Genomic DNA, 27,959 nt, shown 5'->3' with positions numbered 1-27,959 from the left:
GATCATTGCTTTTGTGGGCACGTTATCAATACGGGTGGGAGGAGGAAGTAAAGTCAATGATTATTATTAAGCAGCAAGTGATTCACCGTAAGGATGTGTGAAATTAGCTGCACAAATATATGAGACTTCTCCACCAGTTAAATACAAAATTCCCACGTAGTAGAGGGTGCCTACAATAGCGGTGTTATCTCTGTGTTGTAGCTCTACCTTTGCATATTGTTATTTTGACAGAGTTAGTAGAGCCAAGCTGCAGGTTTTTGACAGTATTTCTAGGATAAGCAGCATAAAATGTATTGTACTGTTTTGGGATCTTGCCAGGCACTTGTGAACTGGATTGGCCACTGTTGGAGAAAGAATACTGGGCTTGATGGACTTTCGGTCTGCCCCAGTTTGACAACACTTATGTACTTACGTAAAGAGTTCCAGAGCCCAATCACTATTTGTTTTTAAAGTATTTCCATGTAACTTCCTTGAGTGTCCCCTAGTCTTTGTACTTTTGGAATGAGTAAAAAATCAATTCACTTCTACTCATTCTACACCACTCAGAATTTTGTAGCCCTCAATCATATCTCCCCTCATCCATCTTTTTTCCAAGGCAAAGAGACCTAAGCTCTTTAGTCTTTCCTCATATGAGGGGAGTTCCATCGCCTTTATCATTTTGGTCACTATTCTTTGAGCCTTTTCTAATTCCGTTATATCTTTTCGATACAGCGACCAGAACTGAAGTCAGAAACTCTCCAGGCCTCACCACAAAAACGATCAACTGGAGAGTCTCCATCCGAAAACTTGGAACCTGGAAGGCCCAGTTCACTCCTTTTAGATCCAGGATAAGAATGAAAGAATTCTCTTTCTTGAGGACCACAAAGTAAATGGAATAGCAACCTATGCCTTTCTCCTCATGCAGCACTGGCAAGACTGCACAAAGATGAATCGATCTGACCATCTTTACTTTCCAAGTGGCCTGACAAAAAAGACTCGAGAAAGAGATACAGTAGCAGACGTGCGAACGCCATTGTGCAACTGTCTCGAATCACCTCAATGACTCACTGATCTTCCATAACCTGGGTCGACATCTGGTAAAACCGGAACTAGAGGTTGAACCCCCCCGATACCTTCATTGAGAACTGCAAACAGGCCACAGCAATGAAGCCCAGATTTCACCCTCCCATGGCGACCACTCAAAAAGGATTGTGTCCACTGAAAGAAATTGCCATTCAGCACCAAACTGCCCCTGCCAGGACGATACCTACAGATATCCCTAAGGCGACCCCAAGCAGAGAAACCATGTCTCGACACCTTAGGCCTATCCTCAGGAAATCTGGGCACCTTCATCTCACCTAAGCTCTTGACCAACTTATCAAGTTCATCCTTGAATAAAAGGGAGCCCCAAAAGGGAAACCTGCCAAGCTTAGATTTGGAAGCCACACCTGTCGACCAACCCCGCAGGCACACGGGCCGCAAGGCTGCCACACTGAGTACCATGGACTTGTAAGACAACTGCAGAATAAGCAGAGTGGAGCAAGATGGCCGACGAGAGCAGACGTGTCTGAAAGCGCTCCGCACTTACCAGATCGGCGGTGTTGCAGATTCCGACCCCTGAGTGATTATGGGGAAACGGAAAGGAAAAACCAGTGTGCCGGCCTCCTTGACCCCTGAGAATGTTCCTGCTACTCGGCAGACGGTTCTGGAGCAGTTCGGGCTTCAGCCACTGGCCATGCGGTTACCAGCTTTGGATTGTTCCGCTATTTCATCGGCGGGACACAGAGTAGAGGCGATCTCTTTGAGCCCGCCGGCGACCACAGCGCCTCCACAACCCGGAAATAGTATACAGTTGGCGAGGGGTGTTGAGGGAACGCCCGAAGTGGAAAGAATCCCTCAACCCCAAGGAGGCCACGCCACAGCGTTCTCCCCAGCGGTGAGTGAAACGGAACAGAGAGGTATGGGTACATCCACCCCCACTCCAATGGGCTCTATCCCGGTGATGTTGGATGTGAGAAGACCGACTGTGGTAACTTTAGAGAATCTATGGGATGTTATTCAGGGAATGAATTCTCTACTCTCAAAGGTAACTAATTCCTTTACTGAAGATTTGTTTAAATTGAAACAGTCTCAAAAACAACTGACTGAGAAAACTCAGAGTCAAGAAGTTCAAATGGAGTCTTTAAGGACTGAACTTTCTAATCTTCAGAATTTTGCGGGGGTTGTCGTTAAGGATAGAGAAATTCTGGCAAGAAGGCTAGAGTTCCTCGATAATCAGGGGATAAAGAATAATCTACGATTTACTAACTTTCCTAAATCACCATTGATCCCAGCTCTGGATATGCTTTGTAAATATTTCAAAGAAATTTTAGGAGTTCCAATAGAGGGATTCCCCCCTATTGTACGAACCCTGTCTATAACTGGGAGAAAATTAAACCTTCTGAGCCCTCAACAACAACCTGAGATGAATTTGACAGAATTTCTGGAAAATTCTATGGACTTAGTGTCGGAAAGGACTACCCTTATAGTTTCCTTTGCACTTGAAATGGTTAAGATGAATATTTTCAAACTGTATTTTAAGCATTTGAATGATAAATTTCTTGGGGGTACCGTTAGAATTTATCCTGATTTGAACAAGGACACTCAGGCCCGTCGGCGAGAATTCTTGAGTTTAAAGCCAAGAGTTCTGGCAATAGGGGGAGTCTTTAAGTTAATTTTTCCTTGTCATTGTATTTTGTCCTTGAATACTGTGAATTATATGTTTACGGAACCCAAAAAAATGAAAGATTTCTTAATTGCCAAAGAAAGTAGTCAAGGACTTTCCCAGAACTCCCAATAGAGTGAAAATACGCTGATGTACTCCGGCTGCTGATATCCGCATGTCCCTGCTTAATATTTGTTCTTTTTTTCCTTTTTGTAGTATATTATTCCTTGTATCTTGCTCATACATAGTGGTCTAAATAATGGGTTACTTTTCCTATGTTAGAATTGTGATCTAATTTTGTTTCCATATCTTACATTTATGTAATAGATGTATCTAAATTTTAAATGCAAAAAAAAAAAAATAAAAGTAAGACAACTGCAAAAGATCATACAAGGCATCACATAGATAAGAGGAACCCAACTCAAGCTTGGTTACCTCCTGATCCACCAAGGAGCAATCATCTGTGGACCAGTCAAGAACCCACTCAATTGGAAACCTAGCTACCAGACCCACACAAACAGCTGCATGCACCACAAGAGTCCCAACATCAAAGGGCTGCTTTCAGAGTGACTCCATCCTATGATCCTGTGGATCCCTCAAGTCTGTGCCACCACCACAGATATTGTAGTCTTCTTGGTGACTGCTGACACCACGGCATCAACCACCGGAGGCCAAAGAGAGTCCCTATCAGTGTCCAGAATGGAATACAGGCACACCATGGACACAGGAACTCTGAAAGGGACATCTGGTGCACTCCACTGAGCCTGGATGATATCCCTGATGTCCTGATACATGGGAAAAGACAGAGAGGATTTCCTAATGACCTTCAACAACAGGTCCACTGTATGCAGAGCTTCCTTAGCAGCCTCCTCAAACTTTAACACAGAGGACACCTGGCTGATAAGCTCCTGCAACTCATCTCTGTGAAAAACTTGAACCACTGAAGAATCCTCCCCAGGAGGCAACTCCTCCATCCAGGAGTCTCCATCAAACAGCAATTCTTCCAGATCCTCCTCAGACCACCCTGGGACTTCCTCCATCCCAGAAACATCCTCTTACAATGAATCCTTCTCCTTTAGGAGGAGGGGAAGGCAATCTGTCACACAGCCCAGAAGCTGAAGAATGTTGCACCTTATCTGTGCGCATACAAAAAGCTTTGTACATGCCCAATACAAACTGGAGAGAAATCGAGGGAAGACTTAACTTGGAGAGCCTGATCCAGAGAAGGAGCTATCACCTCTAGACGCGGGAGCTGCTCAGCACCCAACTGTGAGTACAAAATGGTGGCAGTTCTTGCTGAAAATGGGGCCACCATGGTGCCAGACTCACCTGGCCCGCAAAGAACTGAAGTGTCCCTGAGCACTCCCCCTGACCGAGGGTGCACAGTATTTGTAGCTGCCTGCCTCATTGAGCCCCCCGCACACACAAGTCGCACACTTCTTCAGCCAATCGGAACTCATCATGCCTCACACCCACTGCGCACTACAGAAACAGCCTCCTCCCCCCCCCCCCCCCCCCAAGACTTTTCTACTGACCAAGAGAGCTCTACCACCACACTCAACAGGCCTCCTCCCCCGATTCAGGAATCATAACCACCAAATGTACACTGAGAGGGGAAGCCAAGTACAAATCCCAATCAGCTGGACTGCTCCAAATATTCTCTGGGTTTACGTTTCTTTTTTCCTTCCCTTTTAAACACAGATCACACTGCATTCAAAGCTGGCTGCCTGCACAAATGCAGAGAAGCACAGCTGAGGCAACCTCTGAATATACTCCCCAATGGGAATGCGTTTGGTGGGGGGGGGGGGGGGAAGAGACCCAGCCACCCAGGTAAGACGCCCCTGGGGCAAGAGGGGCCCTCGCGGACCTCAGCCCCAGTCCAGCTGATAAAAGGATATAGACAGCACAGAGGAGACTAGCAGCCACTAGAAAAGTAGCTATTGCACCTAAAATAAAATAAGCCCAAACCTCAGACTGGGACATATCCACCATCTGCTAGAGGCTGAGAACTACTGGCTTTCAGGGGGCTGCAGAGGATTGTATAGGACTTCTGAAAAGTTTGTCGTTTTCAGTCGCCATCTGCTGATCATAGTACATAACAAAGCTGTGCCGGTCTGCAGAGACACTATGGAAGGAGAGCACGAAATTGACTGAGCAGATTACCTTTCTTTAAAAAAAAAAAAAAAAAAAAAAGCACGAGCAAGAACCCTTCCAGAGAAGCTTACAAAATGGAAAACAACCTGATTATCAAGTCTACAAAACACCACATGAAGGAAGGCATGTCAAAGCCTTGTCAATAACAAAATGATTTCAGAGGATTACGCAAAGGTTGAATAACCAAATTGACAAGGCCCCTGCAGTCTCTTCTAGCATGCTATAGAAGTGTTCCTTTCTACTACATGGAAACTTAAAAAAATAAAAAATAAAAAACGTGCTTACCTCAGCAAGGTGTGCCAACAGAGCAATACTCTGCACCGTTTTACCTAGACCCATTTCATCTGCCAGGATCCCATTGATACCCTGCCAAAACAATAACATCACATCATGAACAAAAAGTAAAGTGCATTACTAAGACATCTGTCCAATGAACAGGCCTCCACATGTAGCTATTACAAAGGAGGTGAAGATATCACAAACTTAGAAACAACTGTCCAATATTTAGCCTCTCTCTTGCTCCAGATGGGCACCAACTCCTCTGACTCCCCCCACTCTTTCTGCTGAAAATGTAGTGGCACCTCCCTCACAGTGGGACAAACATATTCCAAGATGCACACACAAAAATCTAATGAAATAAAAAGATACACAGGGATAGCTATCCTTTGTTTCTTGCTGTTAAACATGATGCACTGGAATAGGGCTCTGCTATGGCCTTGAATAATTTCCTACCCATCTGATGAGCAATGACAATAGTGAGGGGCTAAGTTACCTGTTCATAAAGGTTAGCTAGCCAGTTCATGCCTTTCAACTGGTAACCTTTCAGCTTGCCATTAAAAATAGTGGGCTGTGGAATGTCTTCTCCGGCCCGGATAGATGGGTTTGCTAAACTGTAGCTCTCACCAAACCCACTGCTTGACTTGCTGGCAGCCCGCAAAGCAGCTGCCCGGCTTTCCTTTGCATCTTCATCAAATGATCTCGTCTAGGACAGAGACAAGAGAAAAATGACACACACATATTTAAAAAAAACAACTGCCACTGCCTTTCTGAGAAAGCACAAGATTTCTCTATTTTCTTTACTTAGCTATGCTAAAGTTGCAGACTAATAGCCCACTCAAGTAATAACTAAAGATGAATAGTCAAAAATTGGTTTCACTTTGTCATGTACAGCACTGTTTTTGTCTACCTCTATTTTCATTTTGGGAAGCAATGTGCAACCTCTTTTTGAAAGAGGGCACACTATTTACAAAAAGGTGCACGTATAGATGGGTTCACGCATGTGTGCTTGCTTTGCAAATAGTGCACCCTCTTCCAGAAAAAGTGTGTACTACCTCAAAAAAGAGCACCCACTTTCCAAACAGCATGTCTTTTTTGCACATTATATGCAAAGACCAGGAGAGGGTCCTTGGGGTGATGGTGTCTGACAATCTCAATGCGGAGAAACATGACAAGGCGGTGGTTATAGCCAGAAGAATGCTAGGCTGTATAAAAAGAGGCAAGCATAACAAGCAAAAAAAAAAAAAAGTAGGCATTAATGTCACTGTGTAAGTCATTGGTGAAGCCCCAATTGGAGTACTGTGTTCAGTTTTTGGAGTCGAATCTTGTTAAGAACATGAAGTGGTTCAGAGGAAGGCAACAAAAATGATATGGAGTTGCACCAAAAGACGTACGAGAAGAAACTTCAAGACATGAATATGTATACCCTAGAGCAGTGGTCTTAGCTCATTTTTACGTCAGGGCTGCTTTGAGTTCAAAAGGGCTGAAGGACAGCTGACCTACAATGGGGCCACGACACAGACCAATTTGTGCCAATAACCATCTCCCCTTGGTCACACACGTAGAACACAGATAACCCCTCTTCAAATACAGGAAAGTGACCACAAATTGAAAGCACTAACGTAGACAAAAATTAAACTGAAACCCTAATATGTCAGATACTGCATGAAGCACAACACCAGAAAAATAGAAAGAAATGTATTTTCTCCCTAAACTGTACAAAACATAAAGGCAGCAGATGTAAATTCTCAAAACTGACATATTTCTGTCACTAAACTGAAAATAAAATCATTTTTCCCCAACAATTGTCTGGTGATTTTATTCTTCTAATCATTTTATTCTGGTTCCATTTCCCTCTATGCTCGTTTCCAGGGACCCCCAGGAGTAGAGGAGTGGCCTGAGGGTTAGAGCACCGGTCATCACATCCAGAGGTGCCCGGTTCAAATCTCGCTGCTGCTCTTTGTGATCTTGGGCAAGTCACTTAACCCTCCATCGCCTCAGGTACAAACTTAGATTGTGAGCCCTCCTGGAACAAGGAAATACCCAGTGTACCTGAATGTAACTCACCTTGAGCTACTACTGAAAAAAAAAAGGTGTGAACAAAATCCACCCCCCTCCCCACCCCAAAAAAAAAAAAAAAATTGCTATTTCTTTCTTCTCCTCCTTTCTTCCCCTATAATCATTTTTGGTACGGTTCTTTCATGGTCAGCTTTCTTCCATTTTCTGCCTACTTATCAGATCTAATTTTCCATTTCTTCCCTGCTCCTCCATCTATGTGCATCATCTCCTCCCTCTCTTTTTTTTGTCCTTCCATCCACGTGAAGCATTTCCTCCCTGTCACTTCTCTTCCCCTCTATCATTGTTCTTGTGTCCTTACCCTATGCTTTTACCCAGTCCAACAACTTTACTGTGTCTGTCCCTTCCTGTGTCTAACTTCTTTCCTCTCTTCCCTTCCTCCTGCACCTGGGGCCAGCACCCGACACCCTCTGTCCCTCAACACTTTCTTCTCCCCTACAGTCTAACATATCTCCTCCATCCCACACCTGGGGCCAGCACCTGACCCACTCTGTCCCTTAATACTTCTCCCTCCCCCACAGTCTAACATCTCTCCCCTCCCTCCTCCCCCCACCCCCCCAGTGTCCCTCTCTCTCCAACATAAGTACATAAGCATCGCCATACTGGGAAAAGACCAAGGGTCCATCAAGCCCAGCATCCTGTCTCCGACAGCGGCCAATCCAGGCTTCAAGAACTCGGCAACCCCCCCCTCAAAAAAAAAAAAAAAATTAATAATGTTCAATGGACTTTTCCCTCAGGAATCTGTCCAAACCCCCTTTAAATTCTGTAAGGCCAGCTGCTGTCACTACATTCTCCGGCAACAAGTTCCACAGTCTACATGCTGAGTAAAGAAAAACTTTCTCCTATTTGTTTTAAATCTACCATATTCTAGCTTCATCTTGGATCAAGGATCTAGGAGCTCTCTCTTCCTCCCTCTCCCTGCCAACCCACAGTGTAACAAACATAAAACCAGGCTTCCTCTAGCTGACCACAGAACTTTCCTTCTGCAGTATCCTGCCCATATGGCAAGAGGAAATTGTGACATATGGAAAGTACCCCCCCCCCCCCCCCCAGGTTGGCCAGGAGGAAGCCTGGCTTTATCACTGTGAAGATGGCAAATTTGTAGAACTGCGGGGAGGGAGGGGGAAGAGCAGCTGCTAGACCTACAAGGGAGTGAGTGGGGTCAGGTGGCAAGAGAAAAAACAGTCTGGGAAGAGGTGTGGGAGACATCCCAAAGGGCCGCCACTATCCCACAGGCCTTGCATTGAAAAACACTGCCTAGAGAAAATGAGGGATAGGAGAGATACGATACACGCATTTAAATATTTGAAACATATTAGTATAAACAAATCTTTTACAGAGACAGAAGCAATAAAGCTCAAGAAAATGAATTGAGGTTGTAGAATGGTAGATTTAGGAGTAACATCAGGAAATACTTTTCATGAAGAAGGAGGCAAATGTCTGGAATGTCCTGCTGGTGGAGACAGTGGAGATAAAAAAAAAAAAAAAAAAGTGAAGGAATTCAAAAACACAGAGTAAACACAGCGGATCCTTGAACAGAAAGATAATGTACCAAAATCTAAAGGAAACTCATGGCTCCTGATGCGTTATGATGGGCAGGAGTAGTACTTTGATAGTAACTCCAGCAGTGGGGAAGTTAAGGCTAGTGCCAGTAGACTTCTACAGTCTGTGTCCTGTACATGGCAAGACAGACTAGGATGGACTGGAGTGGGGTTCAATGGCAACTTCAGTAGTTCAAAAGTAAGGCCAGTGCCAGCCAGACTTCTATGGTCTGTGACCAAAAAATGGCAAAGACAGATCAGGATAAAGTATAAATATTTTATTTTATACAACATTCACATCACATACTATGAGCGTAGGTGCTGTTTAATACAGTGAGGGAACGCAGGATATCTTAATGGGTGATTTAAATTGCCCCAGTATTGACTGGATAAATGCTACATCAGGGAGCACTAGGGAGGTAAAATTATTAGATGTAATGAATAACTGCTTCTTGGAGCAACTGGTCCAAGAACAGACAAGAGGGAGAGTAATTTTACATCTAGTCCGTAGTGGAATGAAGGGCATGCTGCGAGAGGTAATGGTGTTGGATCCGCTGGGAAACAGTGATCATATCTTGATCAAATCTGAGCTGATATCTGGAGTGGTCACAAAAGATATCTACTGTAGCAGCATTTAATTTTCAAAAGTGTGACTAACAAAATGAGGAAAATGGTTAAAAAAGAAGCTAAAAGAGTAGGCCATAAAAGGTTAGGACTTTAAATCAGGCATGGACGTTGTTTAAAAATACCATCATAGAAGCCCAGACCAGATGTATTATATGAATTAACAAAGGTGGAAAAGGGCAAGCGACAGCCAAAGTGGTTGAAAAGTGAACTGAAAGAGGCTATTAGAGCCAAAAGAGCATTCTTCAAATAATGGAAAAAGGATCCAAATTAAGAAAATAAGAAGCATAAGCATTGTCAAACCAGAGGCAAAGCATTGATCATCAAGGCTAAAACAGAATATGAAGAAAAACTTGCCCTACAATCTGCCCTGGAGACAAAAACTCATAGTAACACCTTTTTAAGATACATCAGAAGTAGAAAGCCTGTGAGGGAATCTGTGGGACTGTTAGATCATGAAAGAGCAAAAGGGGCACTCAGGGAGGACAAAGCCATAGCAGAGAGATTGAATGAATTCTTTGCTTTGGTCTTTACAGAAGAAGATGTAAGAGATTTACCTGTACGAGAAATGGTGTTCAAGGGTGATGTGGAGGAACTGAAAGAAATCTCTGTAAACTTAGAAGATGTACTGAGCCAAATAGACAAATTAAACAGTGAAAAAAATCACCTGGATCAGATGGTATACACCCCGGATCACTGAAAGAACTCAAACGTGAAATTGATGATCTTTTTTGTTAGTGATCTGTAACCTGTCATTTAAATCGTCCATAGTACCTGAAGAATGGAGGGTGGCCAAAACGGGACACAGTCAGCATGGGTTCAGCCAAGGGAAGTCTTGCCTCACCAATTTGTTTAATTTGTTTGAAGGTATAAACATGCGGATAAAGGTGAGCCAACTGATGTAGTATACCTAGATTTTCAGAACGCTTCTGACGAAGTTCCTCATGAGAGACTCCTGAGAAAAGTCATGGAATAGGAGGAAATGTCCTTCTATGGATTAGGAATTGGCTAAGACAGGAAACAGAGGGTAGGGTTAAATTGCCATTTTTCTCAATACATGAGGGTGAACAGTGGAGTGCCTTCGGTATCTATACTGGGACCGGTGCTATTTAACATATTTATAAATGATCTGGAAAACAGAGCTATGAGTGAGGTGATTAAATTTGCAGATGACACAAAACTATTCAAAGTTGTAAAAGTACATGCGGATTGCAAAAAATTGCAGGAAGACCTTAGGAAACTAAGTGGGCATCCAAATGGCAGATGAAATTTAATGTGGAAAAATGCAAAGTGAGCACGTTGGGAAGAATAATCGGAATCATACTTACCTGATGCTGGGGTCAACCTTAGGAGTCAGCTCAAGAAAAAGATCTAGGTGTCATAGACTGAAATCTTCTGCCCAGTGTATGGCAGTGGCCAAAAAAGCCAACAGGATGCTAGGAATTATTAAGAAAGGGTTGCAAAATAAGACCAAGAATATTATAATGCCTCTGCTCCATGATGCGACCTCACCTTGAGTAGTGTGTTCAACTCTGGTCGCCGTATCTCAAAAAACAATATAGTGGAATTAGAAAAGATTCAAAGAAGAACAACCAAAATTATAAAAGGGATGGAACTCCTACCGTATGAGGAAAGGTTAAAGAGGTTAGGGCTCTTCAGCTTGGAAAAGAGACAGGTGAGGGAGGATATGATTGAGGTCTATAAAATCCTGAGTGGTGTAGAATTGGTAAAATTGAATTGATTTTTCACTCTTGGAAATACTTTTAAAACAGATAGGAGGAAATATTTTTTTTCATGCAAAGAATAGTTAAAGCTCTGGAACTCACTGCTGGAGGATGTGGTAACAGCAGTTAACATATCTGGATTTATAAAAGGGTTTAGACAAATTCCTGGAGGAAATTTCCATAGTCCACTATAGAGACAGACATCAGAGAAGCCACTGTTTGCCCTGGATTTGGTAGCATGGAATGATGCTGCTATCTGGTTTCTATTGTGACACGGATTAGCCATTGCTGGAAGCAGGATACTGGGCTAGATTGGTCTCAGCCAGCATGGCTATTCTTATGTTATGATCTTAAGTAAAATATTCTTAGTTAATAGTAAAATATTCTTAGTTAAAAAAATTGTTGGACTGTTGGTTTAAGCATTAATTGATAATATGACTGTTGGATAGACTGAATGGACCATGCAGATCTATCTACTATGTTATATAATATACATTTTTTTCAATTTCCATTTTCCATTTCATTATCAGCAAACACAAAATGTGTTTTTTCTGTTCTTTTTCATGTGGCAATCACATGGAAAAGTTAGATCTTACCTGCTGATTTACTTTTTCCTTCAGTTCCACCAGATCAGTCCTTAGGCTGAGGGTTTTGTGTCCACTGGTCAGCAAGTGGAGACAGAAAGTACTATGCCCTTAAGGAGAATGTGCAGTCCCACACTTCAGTACTTTATGAAGCAAAGCAGTGAAACCCATGCAAAGTACAGGTAACAATAAACCTTCATTCCCTTATAGAGAACAAAACTACAGAGATCGCAAAAGAAACCAAACATTGCCCCATTGCCCAAGGAGGTTAGGAGCTGAACTACGGTGAGGCCCCAGGATATATGATTGATTTAATAGATGTTCCAGCTAGAAATAAATCAGTTCATCAAGTACTTATCTGAACCTTACTATCCAAGCTGTATTGGACTCAGATACAAATCAACCTATGGATCCAATTTTTCATACTTAAGTACGCAAATGTGGAATGCATTACCAAAGAGTGTGAAAACAGTGCACGATCATCAAAACTTCAAGCGAACTTTAAAGACCTGTTTTGCAAGGCCTACTCTATTGATTCTACTTAAAAGCCTCAACTCTACAATGCATCTATACATACATTGCAATGGACATTTTATTTCTTACTTCCTTGCCCCCTATTGTACCCATTTACCCCTACCTTATCTGACCCTTTTTCTAATTGTATTTGTTTAATATCTACCGTATTTGGTGTTCACCATTACAGTATTTTGTAAGCCACATTGAGCCTGCTAATAAGTGGGAAAATGTGGGATACAAATGTTACAAAGTAAATAAACTAAAACACAGATAGCAATGGCTTATACATCCTTGTCTCTGAATAAGAGCAGGAACCTGGATTGATCTGAAGGAGCTAAAAGGAAAAAAAAATTAGAAGGCAAGACTTAATTTCATCTTCCTTATTGTTTTCATCAGATAAGTCCACAAGCTGTCAGACACAAAGCAGTTCTCATGTCGGGAGGGATTCAGATACCCCAGCCATGATCACAGAAGCACCAAAAGGCAGCTCTCTCTTGAACAATAGGCATCTAGACAAGTGCTTCTCAACCCAGTCTTTGAGGTACACCTAGTCCCATCAGGTTTACAGGATATCCCCTCAGAAAACAATCATCATCAGGATGAGAAGCCAACAAAGAGCTCTGCAGGTGCCCATTAAACAAGCCCAAGGTGGCAACCTGGATTTTCAAGGAATCTAAGGTAAGACCCTTCGAAATACCATCTTGCAGAAATGCCAAGATCTGAGAAAGGAAGGCCTAGTTAAAAAGGAGAGTTCACTCTCAAAAGGTCCTCCAAACCCTAGCATAAGCTACAGATGAAGTGCATTTCATAGCTTGCAGAAAGGTGGTAATGACCATCTATGAGTATCTCTTACGCCTCAATTTTGCCCTTTCAAGAGCCAAGCCATAAGACCAAAGAACTGGACAGTGATAAAGCAGATCTCTGTGTAGGGGGAAATGAAGGGGCTGGTCTACCTGCTACTTGATCAGATCTGTGTACCAAGAGTTCCTTGGAGCCATGAGAATCACTCAACCTTGGTGAAAGGCAACTCTTCAGAGTACTCATCAATCATGGGCCACGGGAGGGGATGGGCAGACGTATATGAGGACAACCTTCAGCCTACACTAAGGTATCAATAGCCTCTGCTGCAAAATCCTAACATCAGCTGTAAAAACAGACTGCCTTGGTATCTGACCACTATTAGATCAAACAGCCTCAGAGAGAGCTCCCATTCCCCAGGATCCAGAGAATGTCTGCTCAAAAAATCCACTTGTAAATTCAGCTTCCCCACTATGTGTGCTGCTGAAAGAGCTATCAGGTTGTGCACCACCCAACAGATGAGGAGGCATGCCTCCGGGACCTTTAACACACTACTCGTGCCCCCCTTGGCATAGGCTGCAGCTGTCATGTTGTCTAAGAAGACCCTAACTGCCTTCCCTCGAAGGGATGGAGCACAAGGCCAACAGAGCCTTGTGAAAAGAACTCAAATCCAGGAAGTTGACAGACAACCCTGCCTCAGCTGTTGATCAAGTGCTATGGCAACGGGTTCCCCATCCCACCAAACTAGCATCTGTGATTACTATCATCCAGCTTGAGATCAACAACAGAGTGCCCTTCTACAAGTTGCTGTCCTAGATCCACCAAGACATGCTGGCACTTGCCCGTGATGTCCATGGCAGATGATAACTGCAACCCTCGGACACAAGCAACTACTAACTGAATAGGAGTCTCATGCAAGTTCACACCCAGTGTACCACATCCTGAGAGGCTGCCATCAGTTCCAGGAAAATTTATCCCAGGCTGTTGGACATCTCTGCTCAGGAAGATGCACTTCGGAGTGGAGTTTCTGGATCCTGAGGGGAGGGAGAAATACCTTGCCCGAGTGTCAAAAAGGACACTCAAATACTTTAGAGTCTGAGAGGGTTCCAATCTGCTCTTGTTGAAACTGATTATCTATTTCAAAGTCTGTAAAAGCTGGACCATCCTGGGATGTCACCTGGAGCCTGTGCTGGTCAGGCAGCCTCTGATCAGTCATCTACTTCTCCCCTCTGATTATTTTGCAATTGGGGTTGGGTTTTGGTAAAATATATATACATAAGGAGGCACCACAAGACTTATTTCTATTTATTATTTTAAGTGTACTGAACTTGTGTTTGAGACTGTAGCTCAACTTTCTTTTGTTTGTATTGTGCAAACTTTAGTAAAGACTTTGTATTATTTATATATATATATATAAATAAAACAATTAGCCATCTAGGTATGGACAAACCCTGATCGACTCACACCTCAAGTTTGTGACCACTACCATCGCCTTTGAAAAGGTCCTGGAGAGCTGTGGAAAGGCCAAATGGCATCATCTGGAACTGAAAATGCCAGCCCAAGATCATGAACCAAAGAAATATTTGACAAAGAAGCCAAAAAAGGATGTGGAAGTAGGCCTCCTTGAAATCCAGTGCTGTCAAAAATTCTCATGGCTGCACCGACACTCATCACAGAACAAAAAGTCTCCATCCCAACGAGGGAGACTCGCAGAAAGTGGTCAACATTCTCGAGATCCAGGATATTGGGCATGATGAAATAGATGGACTACCTCCCTCTTCCCCAGTTGTTCCTGGGGATGAAACCATGGCTCCTAGGCTGAGGAAGTTGGACAGAATTACTTCTACTGCTCACTGTTTTGAAGAAGCCCCGGCAAGGGACACCAAGAAGAAAACTGGTAATGGGATAGGAGAATTCAAGCTTGCATCCTTCCTTGACAATGTCCAAAACCCAATGGTCAGATGTAACTTTGGGCCATTCCTCGAAAAAGGTGGCCAGCTGACCCCCCTCAATTTACACCCCAAAGGAATGGACCAATACCCCAACACTGGGTGGAACAGGAGAATGTGGAAAGTTGGGCAGGCATGCACTGGATCACCTGTTGCCTCAAGAACATCACTTAAGTTGACTCCTATTCCGCTGAAAATAACTCAAACATCTCAGATGGTATCACTGGGAATCATGGGCGAGTAGATATTCCGAGCTGAAGACTTTGGCTTGTCCTCCAAGAGACACCGAGGCTTAGCCTCCCCCAAATCCTAAACAAGCTTCTCCAACTCATCCCCAAACAAAAGTTTACTCCTAAAGGGAAACGTTATGAGCCAATCCTTTGAGGCTGACCCAGCAGACCATTTTCTAAGCCACAAAAGGTGCCTTGCAGAAATGGAAAGCACCACAGAACAGGAAAGGGTCCTGATTAAATCACAGAGGGCATCAATCAAGTATGCCTACCCTGCTTCCAACTTAATCTTCAGGATTACCAGACTGCTCAAGAGTTTCTACATAGTATTGCAGCCAATGAAGACAGGCTCTGGCTAAGAAAAAATTGAAGACCCAAGGCCACCACATGAACATTCTGCTTAAGGGTCATTTCCACCTTGCAGTCCTGAAGATCCTTAAGCGCAGCACCACCTATAACAGAAATAGTGGCCATCTTCGCATCTGCCATCAACAGGGCATCCATTTTGGGCTGCTTAACTTGTTCCTGTTCCTCTGGCAGAAGGGGGTAGAGTTTGCCCATAGCTCTTCCCATCTTACATACAGGGTCTCCCACTCCACCAAAACCATAACCTGGATGGCACAATTCTCCCTCTTGCAAGGTCTCTCTGAGGAAAGATGACTGGAAAGCCATAGACTGGGCTTGCTCAGACAGAGCTGAGGGAGGAATGGATGGACTGATTCCAATGAATCCCCTGGATTCAGGCATAGCCATTTAAGCAGAGAATTGTTACATAAGAACATAAGAATAACTATAATGGATCAGACCAATGGTACATCTAGCCCACAGTGGCAAATCCTGGTCACAAGTGCCTGGCCCAAACCCACATTGTAGCAAGGTTCCATGCTACTGACTCCAGAGCAGAGACTTCCCCTATGACTCTCTCAGTAGCAGGAGCAGCAGGAGAAAAACCCCAGAGCCTGTGCAGTCTTCACTCTTCAGCAGATGAACTTGGAGAACAAAATCCAGGGAAAAGGGGAGTTCCCTGTTGCCTCAGAATCCAGTGTGTGACTGGTCCTACACCACTGCAGCACTGTGCTGTCTTGGCTCTGAGAAACCACGGGAAAACATGATGGTTGCCATTCCCATGTTTTGAAAGGGAGACCCAGTAGCCCATTCACTAAGGACCAGACTGCTCGCACCCCACCCCCCCTCACACACAACACAGGTTCAGGACATTCCCTGAAGTTATCCCAGAATCCTCTGACACCCTAACAGTAAGGCTAGACTCTCCCACTGAAGCTGCAGAGGGCCAGCATGAAGAGTAACATCTTAACACTCCCTGGTGCACCCCATGGCATAAGCAGTGCTACATTGCTCCAGCCAGCACTGCCACTGAATGACTGCCACAGCAGCAAGAAACCCAGTACAAAACGAAGGCTCTGGGAGGAAAGCAAAAAAGCTGCATATAGAGCTCAACCAGCTAGGATACACCAAGCTCCCTGGAGACGCTCACCAGCAGATGTACGCATGCAGGAAAATTTACCCCCTCTTCAAGTCTGCTGCATCAATGCATGGCTTGCTTCTGCTCGCTTTCTTTTATTTTTTTTTTTTCTTAAAGAATAGAGATCCACTTGTCTAAGGCGCCCCCCAGGTTAATTGGAGTCAGTGGCCACCGCTCCGGCAGCAACCCTCAACCCTCAAGTCCAGGAACTGCACAGCAGATCAGTATTTTTGTATCTTCAGCAGGTGGAAGAAAGTGTGGGAGCTGCACAGTCTCCTTATAGGGCAGAGCCTGCTTCTATACTTGTCTTCACCTGCAGCTTATGGACAGTGCTTATACCTTCTAACCTTCACATCTGCTCCATGGGGCAGAACCAGAAACTGAAGGCCTGAAACATTAGTTCAAGAACAGGTAATATTAAAGAATGAATCAGATGAACCTTTTGGGGAAACACCAGCAATGGAGTAGCACCAAGTGCTTCATAACAGAGTGGAAGGAAACTATCATCTCCACCTTGATATTGTAATTACCATTTAATTTTTCATGACATCTGCCAAGCTGCCATACAAAGCAATAAGAAAAGTTTCTTCACAAGCAAACTGGGAACAAAGGGCTGAAGGCAGGATAAAGAGAGCAAAGGTGGCTGCACAAAAAAATTAAAAAAAAGGCACGAATTTACAGAAACAAACTGAACAGAAAGCAAATGTTGTGCTAACAGTGCTCAGAGCAGAAAACAAGGGAACAGGAGAAAACTACAAGATGCAGATTCTGAGGCCACGAGGAAATGTGGTAGCATATAGATGAGATTAAGCATACAGCTATAGTGATACTTACCCGGGCCTGATGAATCTGATAAGCATCCTCTGCGTTTTTCAATGCCTGGGCTTTGTAATATTCACTGTCTGAAAACATGTTAAAAAGTGAATTGATTGCAACATACCATTAATGTATACAAAAAAAGAAATCTTGCCAGGAGGTACTACTTATTGATTGAATATATGGACTGTCACAAGTAGGAAGGAAGGCTACCAGAAATGTGTCTCTAGGGGGAGGTATGCATCACTGAACAGTTAACCCTTCTACTTGTCTCTCCCAATTTTCAAAACTGATAATTACTAGAATACATTCATCAGCTCCTCACCATAATCCTCCTGGGTAATGTTGACAACCACGCCTCCACCAATGTCTATTTGCCTCTGGGTGGAGCTGTCATCCAGCTTGCGTAAAATTTCTTCTTGGATGCCATCTGCCCCAGCATCGTGCTTGCGGCTCATGAAATGTGCATAGAGCTCTGTTTGGGTGATCAGGAAGTTCAGCTTACGCTGCTGTCTCTTAGCCTAATAGACAGGAAAATAAAAATCGTAGATCTATATATATATCCACAGAAAACTATCCCAAAATGGTGACCGAGGTTACAGTTCTTCACATACACAATAGCATTGTCTATATACCTCAGTGATGACAAACATCACTTACTTTCTCATCAGTGTATACGCATGGCTTCCTTTTAACTCCTATGAAAAATCCTTAATTCCTACCCTTTAAGCCTGACCTGTAAATCAAGCAGCTCCTGATATTCCAGTATCACTTCACTTTAGTATAAAAAGAAATCCAAGCACATTTGTTAAAGTGAAACTTGGAGAAAAACATTACTGTAATGCCCAAGGATTAAAATGCTTCACAGTGATTTAACGTGATATATAATTACCGAGAGTCTGAAATTTTTAAATCATCCTTCAAGCTACTTGCAGAATTATTCGTGTTTAAGTATAAAGGTCCTTCTCAAAAGAGCTTAGAATCTAAGGAGATCTTTTACTAAGCCATGGTAGTGTTTTTAGCTCACGCTAACGATTACATTGCACTAAACGCTAGAGACGCCCATATATTCCTATGGGCGTCTCTAGCATCTAGCGCATGCTAATCATTAGCCCGCGCTAAAAACACTGCCACGGCTTAGTAAAAGACGTCCTTAATAAATAGCAGAGACAACAGGGCATGTGGGGGTAATTTTATACTAACACACCTATGAAAAAGCAGGAAATATGACTATTTTCATGAAGGCAACATATAAACCCCTAACATGCCTTTATAAAATAGGCTCCTACAATGCCTCTCAATAGCATCAAATGCTCACACACAAATGTACACCTGTTCCAAAGATGATACAAGTGTGTCCATGTACTGTATACACGTACTTATGTATTTATGTTTCAATCATTTTTATTGTAGATATTTCAATAAACAGTGTACAGGTATGCATTGATCTTTGAAAGATTAACACCTAAATCAACACTATTACAACGATGCACTACAACATGTCTACCTATCGCTCTCCTCTATCCCTTCCCATCCTCCCCCCCCCCTTAAACTCCCCCTCCCTCCCCCCCCCCCCCCTTCAATAGTCTACTATCAGTCTACAGGTATTCAAGGTCTCTCATCTACCCACACAGTCTCTCAATTTAAAATTTTACTTTTTGCAGCTGGTTGTAAGGTATCCCAAAATTTCGCCCAGGTGGTTTCCAGCTTTTTACCCTCCACAGAGGAGATATCTGTAATTCCACAACGTTCTAGTTTTAGCAGTTCAATCATATTTGCCCTCCAAGCCCCAAACGTAGGGCCCTCGTTCTCTCTCCAGTTTAGCAGAATTATCTTCTTGCCGATCAGCACCGCCCTGTGCAGGAAGGAGTTGAGTCCTGGAGGGACAAGCCCCGTGTAGCAGTGTTTTCCAAAAAGCAGTAATGGCTGCCTCTGTATTGTATTGCATCTCCAGTATTGTTTGATGGCCGTTAAAATCTGGGACCAAAATCGCACTACTTGACGGCAAGACCAGAACATATGCCCCAGTCCTGCTAGTGCCTGGGCACAATGAGGGCATGCGCCTGTGCCACCATACCCTGCCTTGAACGCCCTAGCTGGTGGGATGTGAAGTCGTAATGCAAATTTGTATTGTATCTCCCAGTGTCTAGAATATACAGAGGTGCGCAATGCCAAGGTTAAAAAGTTCTGCAACACCTCTTCCGAGACTTCTGCTTTCAGGTCAAGCGCCCATTTCTGTGCTCTGCCTCTGTAATCAATGTCCTCCGTGGAATCCTGGAGATACCTGTGATGAAATCACAGGGGCACTTTGTTTTGAGCCCCCAATGTCAGTGCTGTGTTTAAAATGTCCTGTACATCCTCGCTCAAGTTGGTCCAGCCCAGCTCGGTTAGGTAATGTTGTATCTGCAGATGCGCAAACTGATCTGTCCCTGGCAAGTTAAATTCTGTTTGTAATTCCCGGAATGGCTGCACTTTACCTTCATCGGTCAGCAGTTCTTACAAATACTGAATTCCTTTCTTCCGCCATCTAGCAAACATCACTGAAGTTGTGCCTTCTGGAAAATCTGGGTTATTAAACAGTGGCAAGAAGGGTGTTGCAGTCCATCTAAACCAATGCCTTTTACACAGCCACTTCCACGTTGCCCTTGCTGACAGGACGAATGGATTATGTCCTAATTTGAGTTTGACTCCTCTGCCTGACGCGTGCAGCCACCATCCCAAATGTACTGTAGGTGAGAGGGCCTGTTCTAGTTGTGTGTTTGAAAACTCCCCATGTCCTGTTAGCCAATCCCTAATGTGTCTCATCGAGCATGCTATGGTCAGGTATCTTATATTGAGTAGGCCCATCCCCCCATGATGTCTCGGCTTCTGAATGACACTCAAAGGGAGCCGAGGCTTCCGCCCTCTCCACAAAAATACCTGAATCAATTTATTAAGGGCCTTTTCCTCTCTTTGTCTTAAGTATATACTTATGTATTTATAAAACACACACATAAATCACAACTCCACACAAATTAAGCCCCCAGGAATGCCTAAATGCAGATTGTATAAAAGTAGGTGCATTCCTATGCACCTAATTTTACAGGAAAAATGTTACACCCCTTTTCCACATGTAAGTGTCAAATTACCCATTACAGTTCTTTCCTTCAGTCTTACCAGTCCAGCCCACGATAGGTGTGTTATGCCCCCCTGCCAGCATATGGTCTCGTAAAGACAAAGAGGGACATGCTTTACGCATGGAAGCAGCTTTATAAATTACCCCCAAAAGGACGCCTACATGCAGGGCCGTACCAACACAGTAAGCGGGGTAAGCACCGCAGGGGGGGCGCCTGCCTTCAAGGGCGCCGCTGTGGTGCTGCCCCGCCATACCACTGCTCCGCCTCCCCCCTACCTTTTTGTATGACCCTCTTCTGCCACCCGATCCGGCCGGCACCTGACCCAGCATTTTAAAAAAAAATCTACGAAGCGGCGGTGCTGTGCCGGTGCCTGCCTCGCATCTGAGAGTAAAAGAAGAAAAATCGCTTCGTCCGTCGGCCAGCCTTCCCCTCATGTCCCGCCCTTGCGGAAGTTACATTAGAGGGCAGGACACAGTGAGGAAAGGCCGGCCGACGGACGAAGCGATTTTTCTTCTTTTACTCTCAGACGCGAGGCACCACACCGCCTTCGTAGATTTTTAAAAAATGCTGGGTCGGGTGGCAGAAGAGGGTCGTTTGGCAGCACGGAGCTCAGTGATAGGCAGGTGGGGACTGGGTTGGGGAGGGGGGGGCTGGAGGGGGAGCAGGGGAATGGGTGGAGGGCAGGGGGAACGAGAGGGGGTTGTTGGACACAGGTGGATGGCAGGGGGACAGGAGGGTCGCTGGACATGGGTGGATGGAGGGGAGGGCGGTTTCTGTACATAGGTGGATGGCGGGGAGGGCAGGGGGGACAGAAGGGTCACTGGACATGGGTGGATGGAGGGGAGGGCAGGGGGCAGAGGAGGGTTGCTGGGCATGGGTGGATGGAGGAGAGGGAAGGGAGAGAGAAGAAATGCTGGGCATGGGTGGATGGAGGGGAGGGCAGAGGAGGGTTGCTGGACATGGGTGGATGGAGGGGAGGGCAGGGGGCAGAGGAGGGTTGCTGGACATGGGTGGATGGAGGGGAGGGCAGGGGGCAGAGGAGGGTTGCTGGACATGGGTGGATGGAGGGGAGGGCAGGGGGCAGAGGAGGGTTGCTGGACATGGGTGGATGGAGGGGAGGGCAGGGGAGAGAGGAGGGTTGCTGGACATGGGTGGATGGAGGGGAGGGCAGGGGAGAGAGGAGGGTTGCTGGACATGGGTGGATGGAGGGGAGGGCAGGGGAGAGAGGAGGGTTGCTGGACATGGGTGGATGGAGGGGAGGGCAGGGGAGAGGAGGGCTGGTAGACATGGGTGGATGGAGGAGAGAGAAGAAATGCTGGACATGGATGGAGGAGAGGGAAGAGTGAGGAAGGAGATGAGGTGAGGAAAAAGGAAGAGAGGAGAAAAACTGCACATGGATATAGAAAATAGGCAGAAGCTAGATCCACTGGACAGTCAAGTCTGCAGAGGACCCAGCTTTTACTTACAGATATAGGGCAAGAAATGAAGAAGAAAGGTGGAAAGTAAAGAAATAAATGGAAAGGAAGCCTTGGAAATGGAGTTAAGAGGACAGATAGCAGCATAATCGGATACTGATCCAGCATGATCAGAAAAACAAAGTCACCAGACAACAAAGGTAGAAAAAAATCATTTTACTTTCATTATAGTGTTTGGAATATGTCCACTTTGATAATCAGATGCTCAACATTAAAAGTTTATATTTATTTACTTATTTATGGTATTTTATGCTAGACGGGGGAGGGGGGGGGCAACTGATAGTCTGCAGGGGGGCACCAGAGACCCTAGGCACGGCCCTGCCTACATGGTCACAAGGACTGTCAGTGGGAGAAGCTGGATTTGAACCCTGGTTCTCAATCCACTATTCTAATAGGGAAAGGAACTTGATATACTGCCTTTCTGTGGTTTTTGTAACTACATTCAAAGTGGTTTACATAGTACATCTGGGTACTCATTTGTACCTGGGGCAATGACTTGCCCAGAGTCACAAGGAGCTGCAATGGGAATCGAACCCAGTTCCCCAGGATCAAAGTCCGCTGCACTAGGCTACTCCTCCACAACTTCAAATCTAGTTGGCATTACCCAAGGCTTCCTGCTACATTCTGGTCAGTTAGAATAAAAATAAATAAATGAGTATAGGCTTTGTTAACATTTGCTCATTTCTTAATAGCAGTTTTCCCTCCTAGATGCTTTTCCAATTACATCATATTGTTTTAGCTCTTCCAAGGTATTTATTTATTTGTTGCATTTGTATCCCACATTTTCCCACCCATTTGCAGGCTCAATGTGGCTTACATTGTTCCGTAATGGCAATCGCCATTTCTGGAATGAGAAATACAGAGTTATGTTGCATTGAAGTTCGTAAGTGACAGAGTAGCTTAAGCAATCAAGTATAAAGAGTTCATTTTCGTAATGAGAAATAAAATGGTATTGCGTTAAAGTTCTTAGGCAGTCAAGCGTAGAGAGTTTGATTTTGTCCAGTTCTGGTATGAGTTTTGTTGTCTGGTATTTAGGATGGATCATTGTGGCATGCCTTATTGAACAGGTTGGTTTTTAGTAATATTTGGAAATTAGTTATGTCGTGTATTGTTTTTGTGGCTTTTGGTAGTGCATTCCATAGTTGCGTGCTTATGTAGGAGAAGCTGGATGCATATGTTAGTTTTTATTTTAGTCCTTTGCAGCTGGGGTAGTGGAGATTCAGGAATGTGCATGATGATCTTTTAGTATTCCTGGTTGGTAAGTCTATGAGGTCTGACATGTAGACCAGGGCTTCACGTGTATGATTTTATGAACCAGAGTGCAGATTTTGAACATAATACGTTCTTTTAGTGGGAGCCAGTGTAGTTTTTCTCTTAGGGGTTTAGCGCTTTCGTATTTCCAAATATGAGTCTGGCTGCTGTGCTTTGGGCAGTTTGGAGTTTCTTAATGATTTGTTCTTTGCATCCGGCATAGATTGCATTGCAGTAATCTAGTTGACTAAGCACCATTGATTGTACCAGGTTGTGGAATATTTCCCTTGGGAAGAAAGGTTTTATTCTTTTGAGTTTCCACATTGAGTGGAACATTTTCTTTGTTGTGTTTTTCGCATGGTTTTCTAGTGTGAGATTTCGGTCAACTGTAACTCCTAGAATTTTCAGGCTGAAACAGGAAGGGCAAAGTTTGGGGTGTTTATAGTAGCGAGTTTGTTCATATTATGTTGTGATGAGAAGATGAGACCATTGTGTTTTTTCTGCATTGAGTTTTAGTTGGACTGCATCCGCTCATGAGTTCATGATTTTGAAGCTGTGTTTGATTTCATTTGTGATTTCTGTTAGATCATGTTTGAACGGGATGTAGATCGTGACATCATCTGCATAGATGAAAGGATTGAGGCCTTGGTTGGATAGCGCTTTGGCTAGAGGTGTCATCATTAGGTTGAAAAGGGTCGGTGCAAGCGGTGATCCTTGGAGTACTCCGCATTCTGGTTTCCATGGTGATGATGTAATCGAATTTGATATCACTTGGCATGTTCTTGCAGTTAGGAAGCCTTTGATCCAACTAAGTACGTTTCCTCCAATCCCGAAGTATTCTAGGATGTTTAATAGTATTTTGTGGTTTACCATGTCAAACGCGCTGGACATGTCGAATTGTAGGAGAAATACACTATTACCAATTGCAATTGCTTGCTTGAATTTGGTTAGGAGAGTGATTAGTACTGTTTCGGTGCTATGGTTGGATCGAAATCCTGATTGTGATTCATGTAATATTAAGAAATTGTTTAATCGGTAAGTTGCTTGGTTACCATACTTCCCATTAATTTGACTGCCAGAGGGATAAATGCTACTGGGCGGTAGTTGGTTATGTCATTTCTTAGTGTCTTTAGGTATTGGTGTAAGTAGTATGTTTCCTTTATCCTTAGGGAAGAATCAGTGTTGTAACATGTAGTTTAGGTGCCTAGTGAGGTCTGTTATGAAGCGTTGAGGGGCGGATTTTATTAGGTTGTTGGGGCATGTGTCAAGTTTGCAATGGGATTTGGCGAACCTGTTGATCGCTTGGGTGACGGTTTCATCAGTAAGTATAGCGAAGTTTGTCCACATTCTGTCTGCAGGATATTCATCACGGATTGGGTCCAGTCAATGAATTTTTCGTGATCAGTGGTATTAGGTGGTAATGTGAGTCGTAGCTTTACAATTTTCTCATCGAAGTATTTAACAAGGTTGTCTGCTGATGGGGTGTCTATGTTGGTTGTAGTGACTAGTGTGGTATCTAGTAGTTTGCTCACGAGTAGGAAAAGTTTATGCGTGTCTTTGTAGTCTGGCCCTATTTTGGTTTTGTAGTATGACCTTCTGGTTTGCCTTATTGCATATTTGTATTTTCTTTGCATTTGTTTCCATGCGTTAAGCATGTATTCATCTTTTATTTTATTCCATGCTCATTCAAGCCACCTAACTTGTGTTTTTAGTTTTTTCAGCTCTTCGTTAAACCCTGGTATCGAGTTGCGTCTTCGTGAGGTTCTTGTTTGTAATGGTGCTATGTTATCTAATGTGCTTCTGCATCTGTTGTCCCAATCTAGGAAATAGTGTTTCGAGTCTGTTTGTGCTGTCCATTCATTCTTGTAGAACTGTTGTCAGAATATTACAGGGTCAATTTGGCCTCTCGTGGTGTACATTGTGCGTTCTTGATTTTGGTATGAGCCTTCTTTTCGCCATTGTAGGGATAGATTTAGTTTGTGGTGGTATGACCAAGGTACGCCTGTCCATCTGTTAGTATTAGGTTTAGATCAGGACAGTTTGTGTGTGATGAGGTCGAGTGTGTGTCCTTTGACATGGGTTGCTTGCATATTTGGCCAGTTGAGGTCCCATAGTTGGAGGAAATCCTTGCATTCACGTGCATTGGTTGAGTTAGGGTCTTCTAGATGTAGGTTTATGTCCCCTATTATAAGTAGATTGGAGTTAGATACACATGTGTTCGATATGAAGTCCATGAGGTGTGGTTGGAATTCATGCCAGTTACCTGGTGGTCTATAAAACAGGACAACATTTAGGTGGTCGAGCAAGGTTGTATGGTGGATTCTGACTGAGGCGATTTCAAGTTGGGGTGTTATGGACTTGGCTGTTGTTGTTATGGTGAAGTGGAATCTATGGATTAGTGCTATGCCTCCTCCTCTTTTTTCTTTGTCAAGTGAGTGATTTTGTAGCCTGGGGGGTATAGATCTAAGATTATGGGGTCACTATGATCGTGGATCCAGGTTTCATTGATGATAGAAGGTCGAGGTTGTCTGTCGTGATCCAGTCTGTTATTATTATTGTTTTGCTGACTACTGATCTGGCATTTATGTATCCCACTTGAATTGCTTGGTAGAGTTTGGTTGGGTTCGAAGTTGTGTTGAGTTTTGTTGTCTGTTCTCTTGCAGTCTGGGTTTGTTATGTCCTTTCTTTCCTTTGTATTGATTTTGTCCACGTATGGTAGTTCTTCCATTGTTTTGGTTGTTGTTATTTTGGTGGGGTGTATTGTTTCTGGGTTGACTGTTGAGCATGTGTATTGTGGATATGTTGTTGGTGTCTGTGAGAGGGGTGGTTAGTGTGTGGTGAATTAGGGATAGGGAGTAAATTATTAGGAACAATTTGGCAGTGTTCATTTTGGTGTTAGTTCGTTTTGGACTGTTAGACAAATCAGGTATGATGGTTGTGTTGTTGGTCTTTGGCAGCTGTAATGCAGTTTATCTGTTGTATATCACTTTCAAAGACCTTGGGCCACTCGCCGGAGCTGGTGTGTGGAGCGTGGGCTGGTCTCGAACCGATCAGTTCCAATGGGCACTAATTATTGATTTGATATACTACATTAGTACAAGGTTTTAAAGCAGTTTACAATCATAAAAATGTTCAGAAAGAACATATCATTACAGATAATAAACAAACATAGACATTGCAGCAAAACATCATAAATACAGAGGAAATTAAGAACTACCAGAAGCATTTTTCAAAAGCCAAGTTTTTTGGCTTTATGAAATCCGATATAGATGGTAGAACTGATTTTGACTGGCGGGAAGATCCACAGGGAAGGTTCCATATAAGAAAAGCACTGTTCCCAGTTGAAGTCACTTAGATCGAACTGAGTGAGAAAATTAAAGCAGACAGTACTGGAAGAGTGCAATGAGCACTGACTCGTTTATATAGCTCACTGGAAAGATATTTAGGGAGCTCTTAGAAGCAAGGTATAATGGCTATAAGTGGTCCTTGCAGAAATTGGCATAGATCAGTTCCACGTATTGGGCATCAGGAGTTATTTTCGGGCTGCTCTTCTCGCCCATTGTCGCCAACTCCTTGGATGCGCGCACTAGTTGGGCTCAGGAACCTATGTCACTGCACATGAGCAGATGCAGAGAGAACATAAATGTCATGCAGATCCTTCTCTCAATCCCAATACCTGTCACGTCTGTGGCCGTGACCACCCTCAGACTTACCCTGTTTCTGGGAGTCAGTGGCTGTGCTGGCTTCTGCTCGTCTCTTTGTCTGTCTTCGTTTCTCTCTGGCTCTGTGTGCTGATTGCCCTACTGAACCTCACCTGTGTGGGCTATGCCTCTTCCAAGATGGCTGCCGCCGACTCCTCTTTGCCAGTATCCAAGATGGCTCCCGCTGTTCCTCCCTGTGGGCTGACTTCTCTGGGTGTCAAGCCTCTGTTTGGATGCAAGGTGATTGCTGCAGCTGTGCCTCTGGTGTTGAAGGGCTTTATTAATCACTTAGAGACTACAGCCCTGGCCTTTGCATCTCGTCTAAGGGCCCTGGTATGTGGAGTGCTCTGTTCACTGCTACATTGTTTGCTTTGTGTGAGTTTCTTTGTTTGTCTAGCTAGCTTGGGCACAGCTTTGCTTGTTAGCTGGTGTATAGCTTTGCTAGTTCTCTGTGTATGTTCCTAGTGTAGGACTTGTTAGCTTGGGCACAGCTTTGTTGTTAGCTGTGTATAGCTTTGCTAGTTCTCTGTGTATGTTTCCAGTGTATGACTTGTTAGCTTGGGCACAGCTTTGCTTGTTAGCTGGTGTATAGCTTTGCTAGTTCTCTGTGTATGTTCCTAGTGTATGACTTGTTAGCTTGGGCACAGCTTTGTTGTTAGCTGGTGTATAGCTTTACTAGTCTCCTGAGTTTGCTCTGTGTATGTTTCCAGTGTATGACTTGTTAGCTTGGGCACAGCTTTGGTTGTTAGCTGGTGTATAGCTTTACTAGTCTCCTGAGTTTGCTCTGTGTATGTTTCCAGTGTATGACTTGTTAGCTTGGGCACAGCTTTGGTTGTTAGCTGGTGTATAGCTTTACTAGTCTCCTGAGTTTGCTCTGTGTATGTTTCCAGTGTATGACTTGTTAGCGTGGGCACAGCTTTGGTTGTTAGCTGGTGTATAGCTTTACTAGTCTCCTGAGTTTG

The 27,959-nt window shown here is 44.0% G+C and overlaps 1 protein-coding gene across 1 annotated transcript in view; it reads right to left on the bottom strand.

Moving 5' to 3' along the window:
• INO80 (INO80 complex ATPase subunit) overlaps positions 1-27,959 on the bottom strand; it is a 462,811-nt gene that overhangs the window by 263,689 nt on the left and 171,163 nt on the right. The window contains exons 10-13 of the mRNA XM_030213886.1: positions 17,780-17,975; positions 17,473-17,540; positions 5,610-5,819; positions 5,123-5,203 (exon numbers count right to left, since the gene is read on the bottom strand). Of these exons, the coding sequence (XP_030069746.1) occupies positions 5,123-5,203; positions 5,610-5,819; positions 17,473-17,540; positions 17,780-17,975 (555 nt within the window). The remainder of the gene's footprint in view (positions 1-5,122; positions 5,204-5,609; positions 5,820-17,472; positions 17,541-17,779; positions 17,976-27,959) is intronic.

Source organism: Microcaecilia unicolor, chromosome 9 (genome assembly GCF_901765095.1).
Source record: "Microcaecilia unicolor chromosome 9, aMicUni1.1, whole genome shotgun sequence".
NCBI classification, from domain to species: domain Eukaryota; kingdom Metazoa; phylum Chordata; class Amphibia; order Gymnophiona; family Siphonopidae; genus Microcaecilia; species Microcaecilia unicolor.
This window is presented reverse-complemented; position numbering and strand designations above follow the sequence as displayed.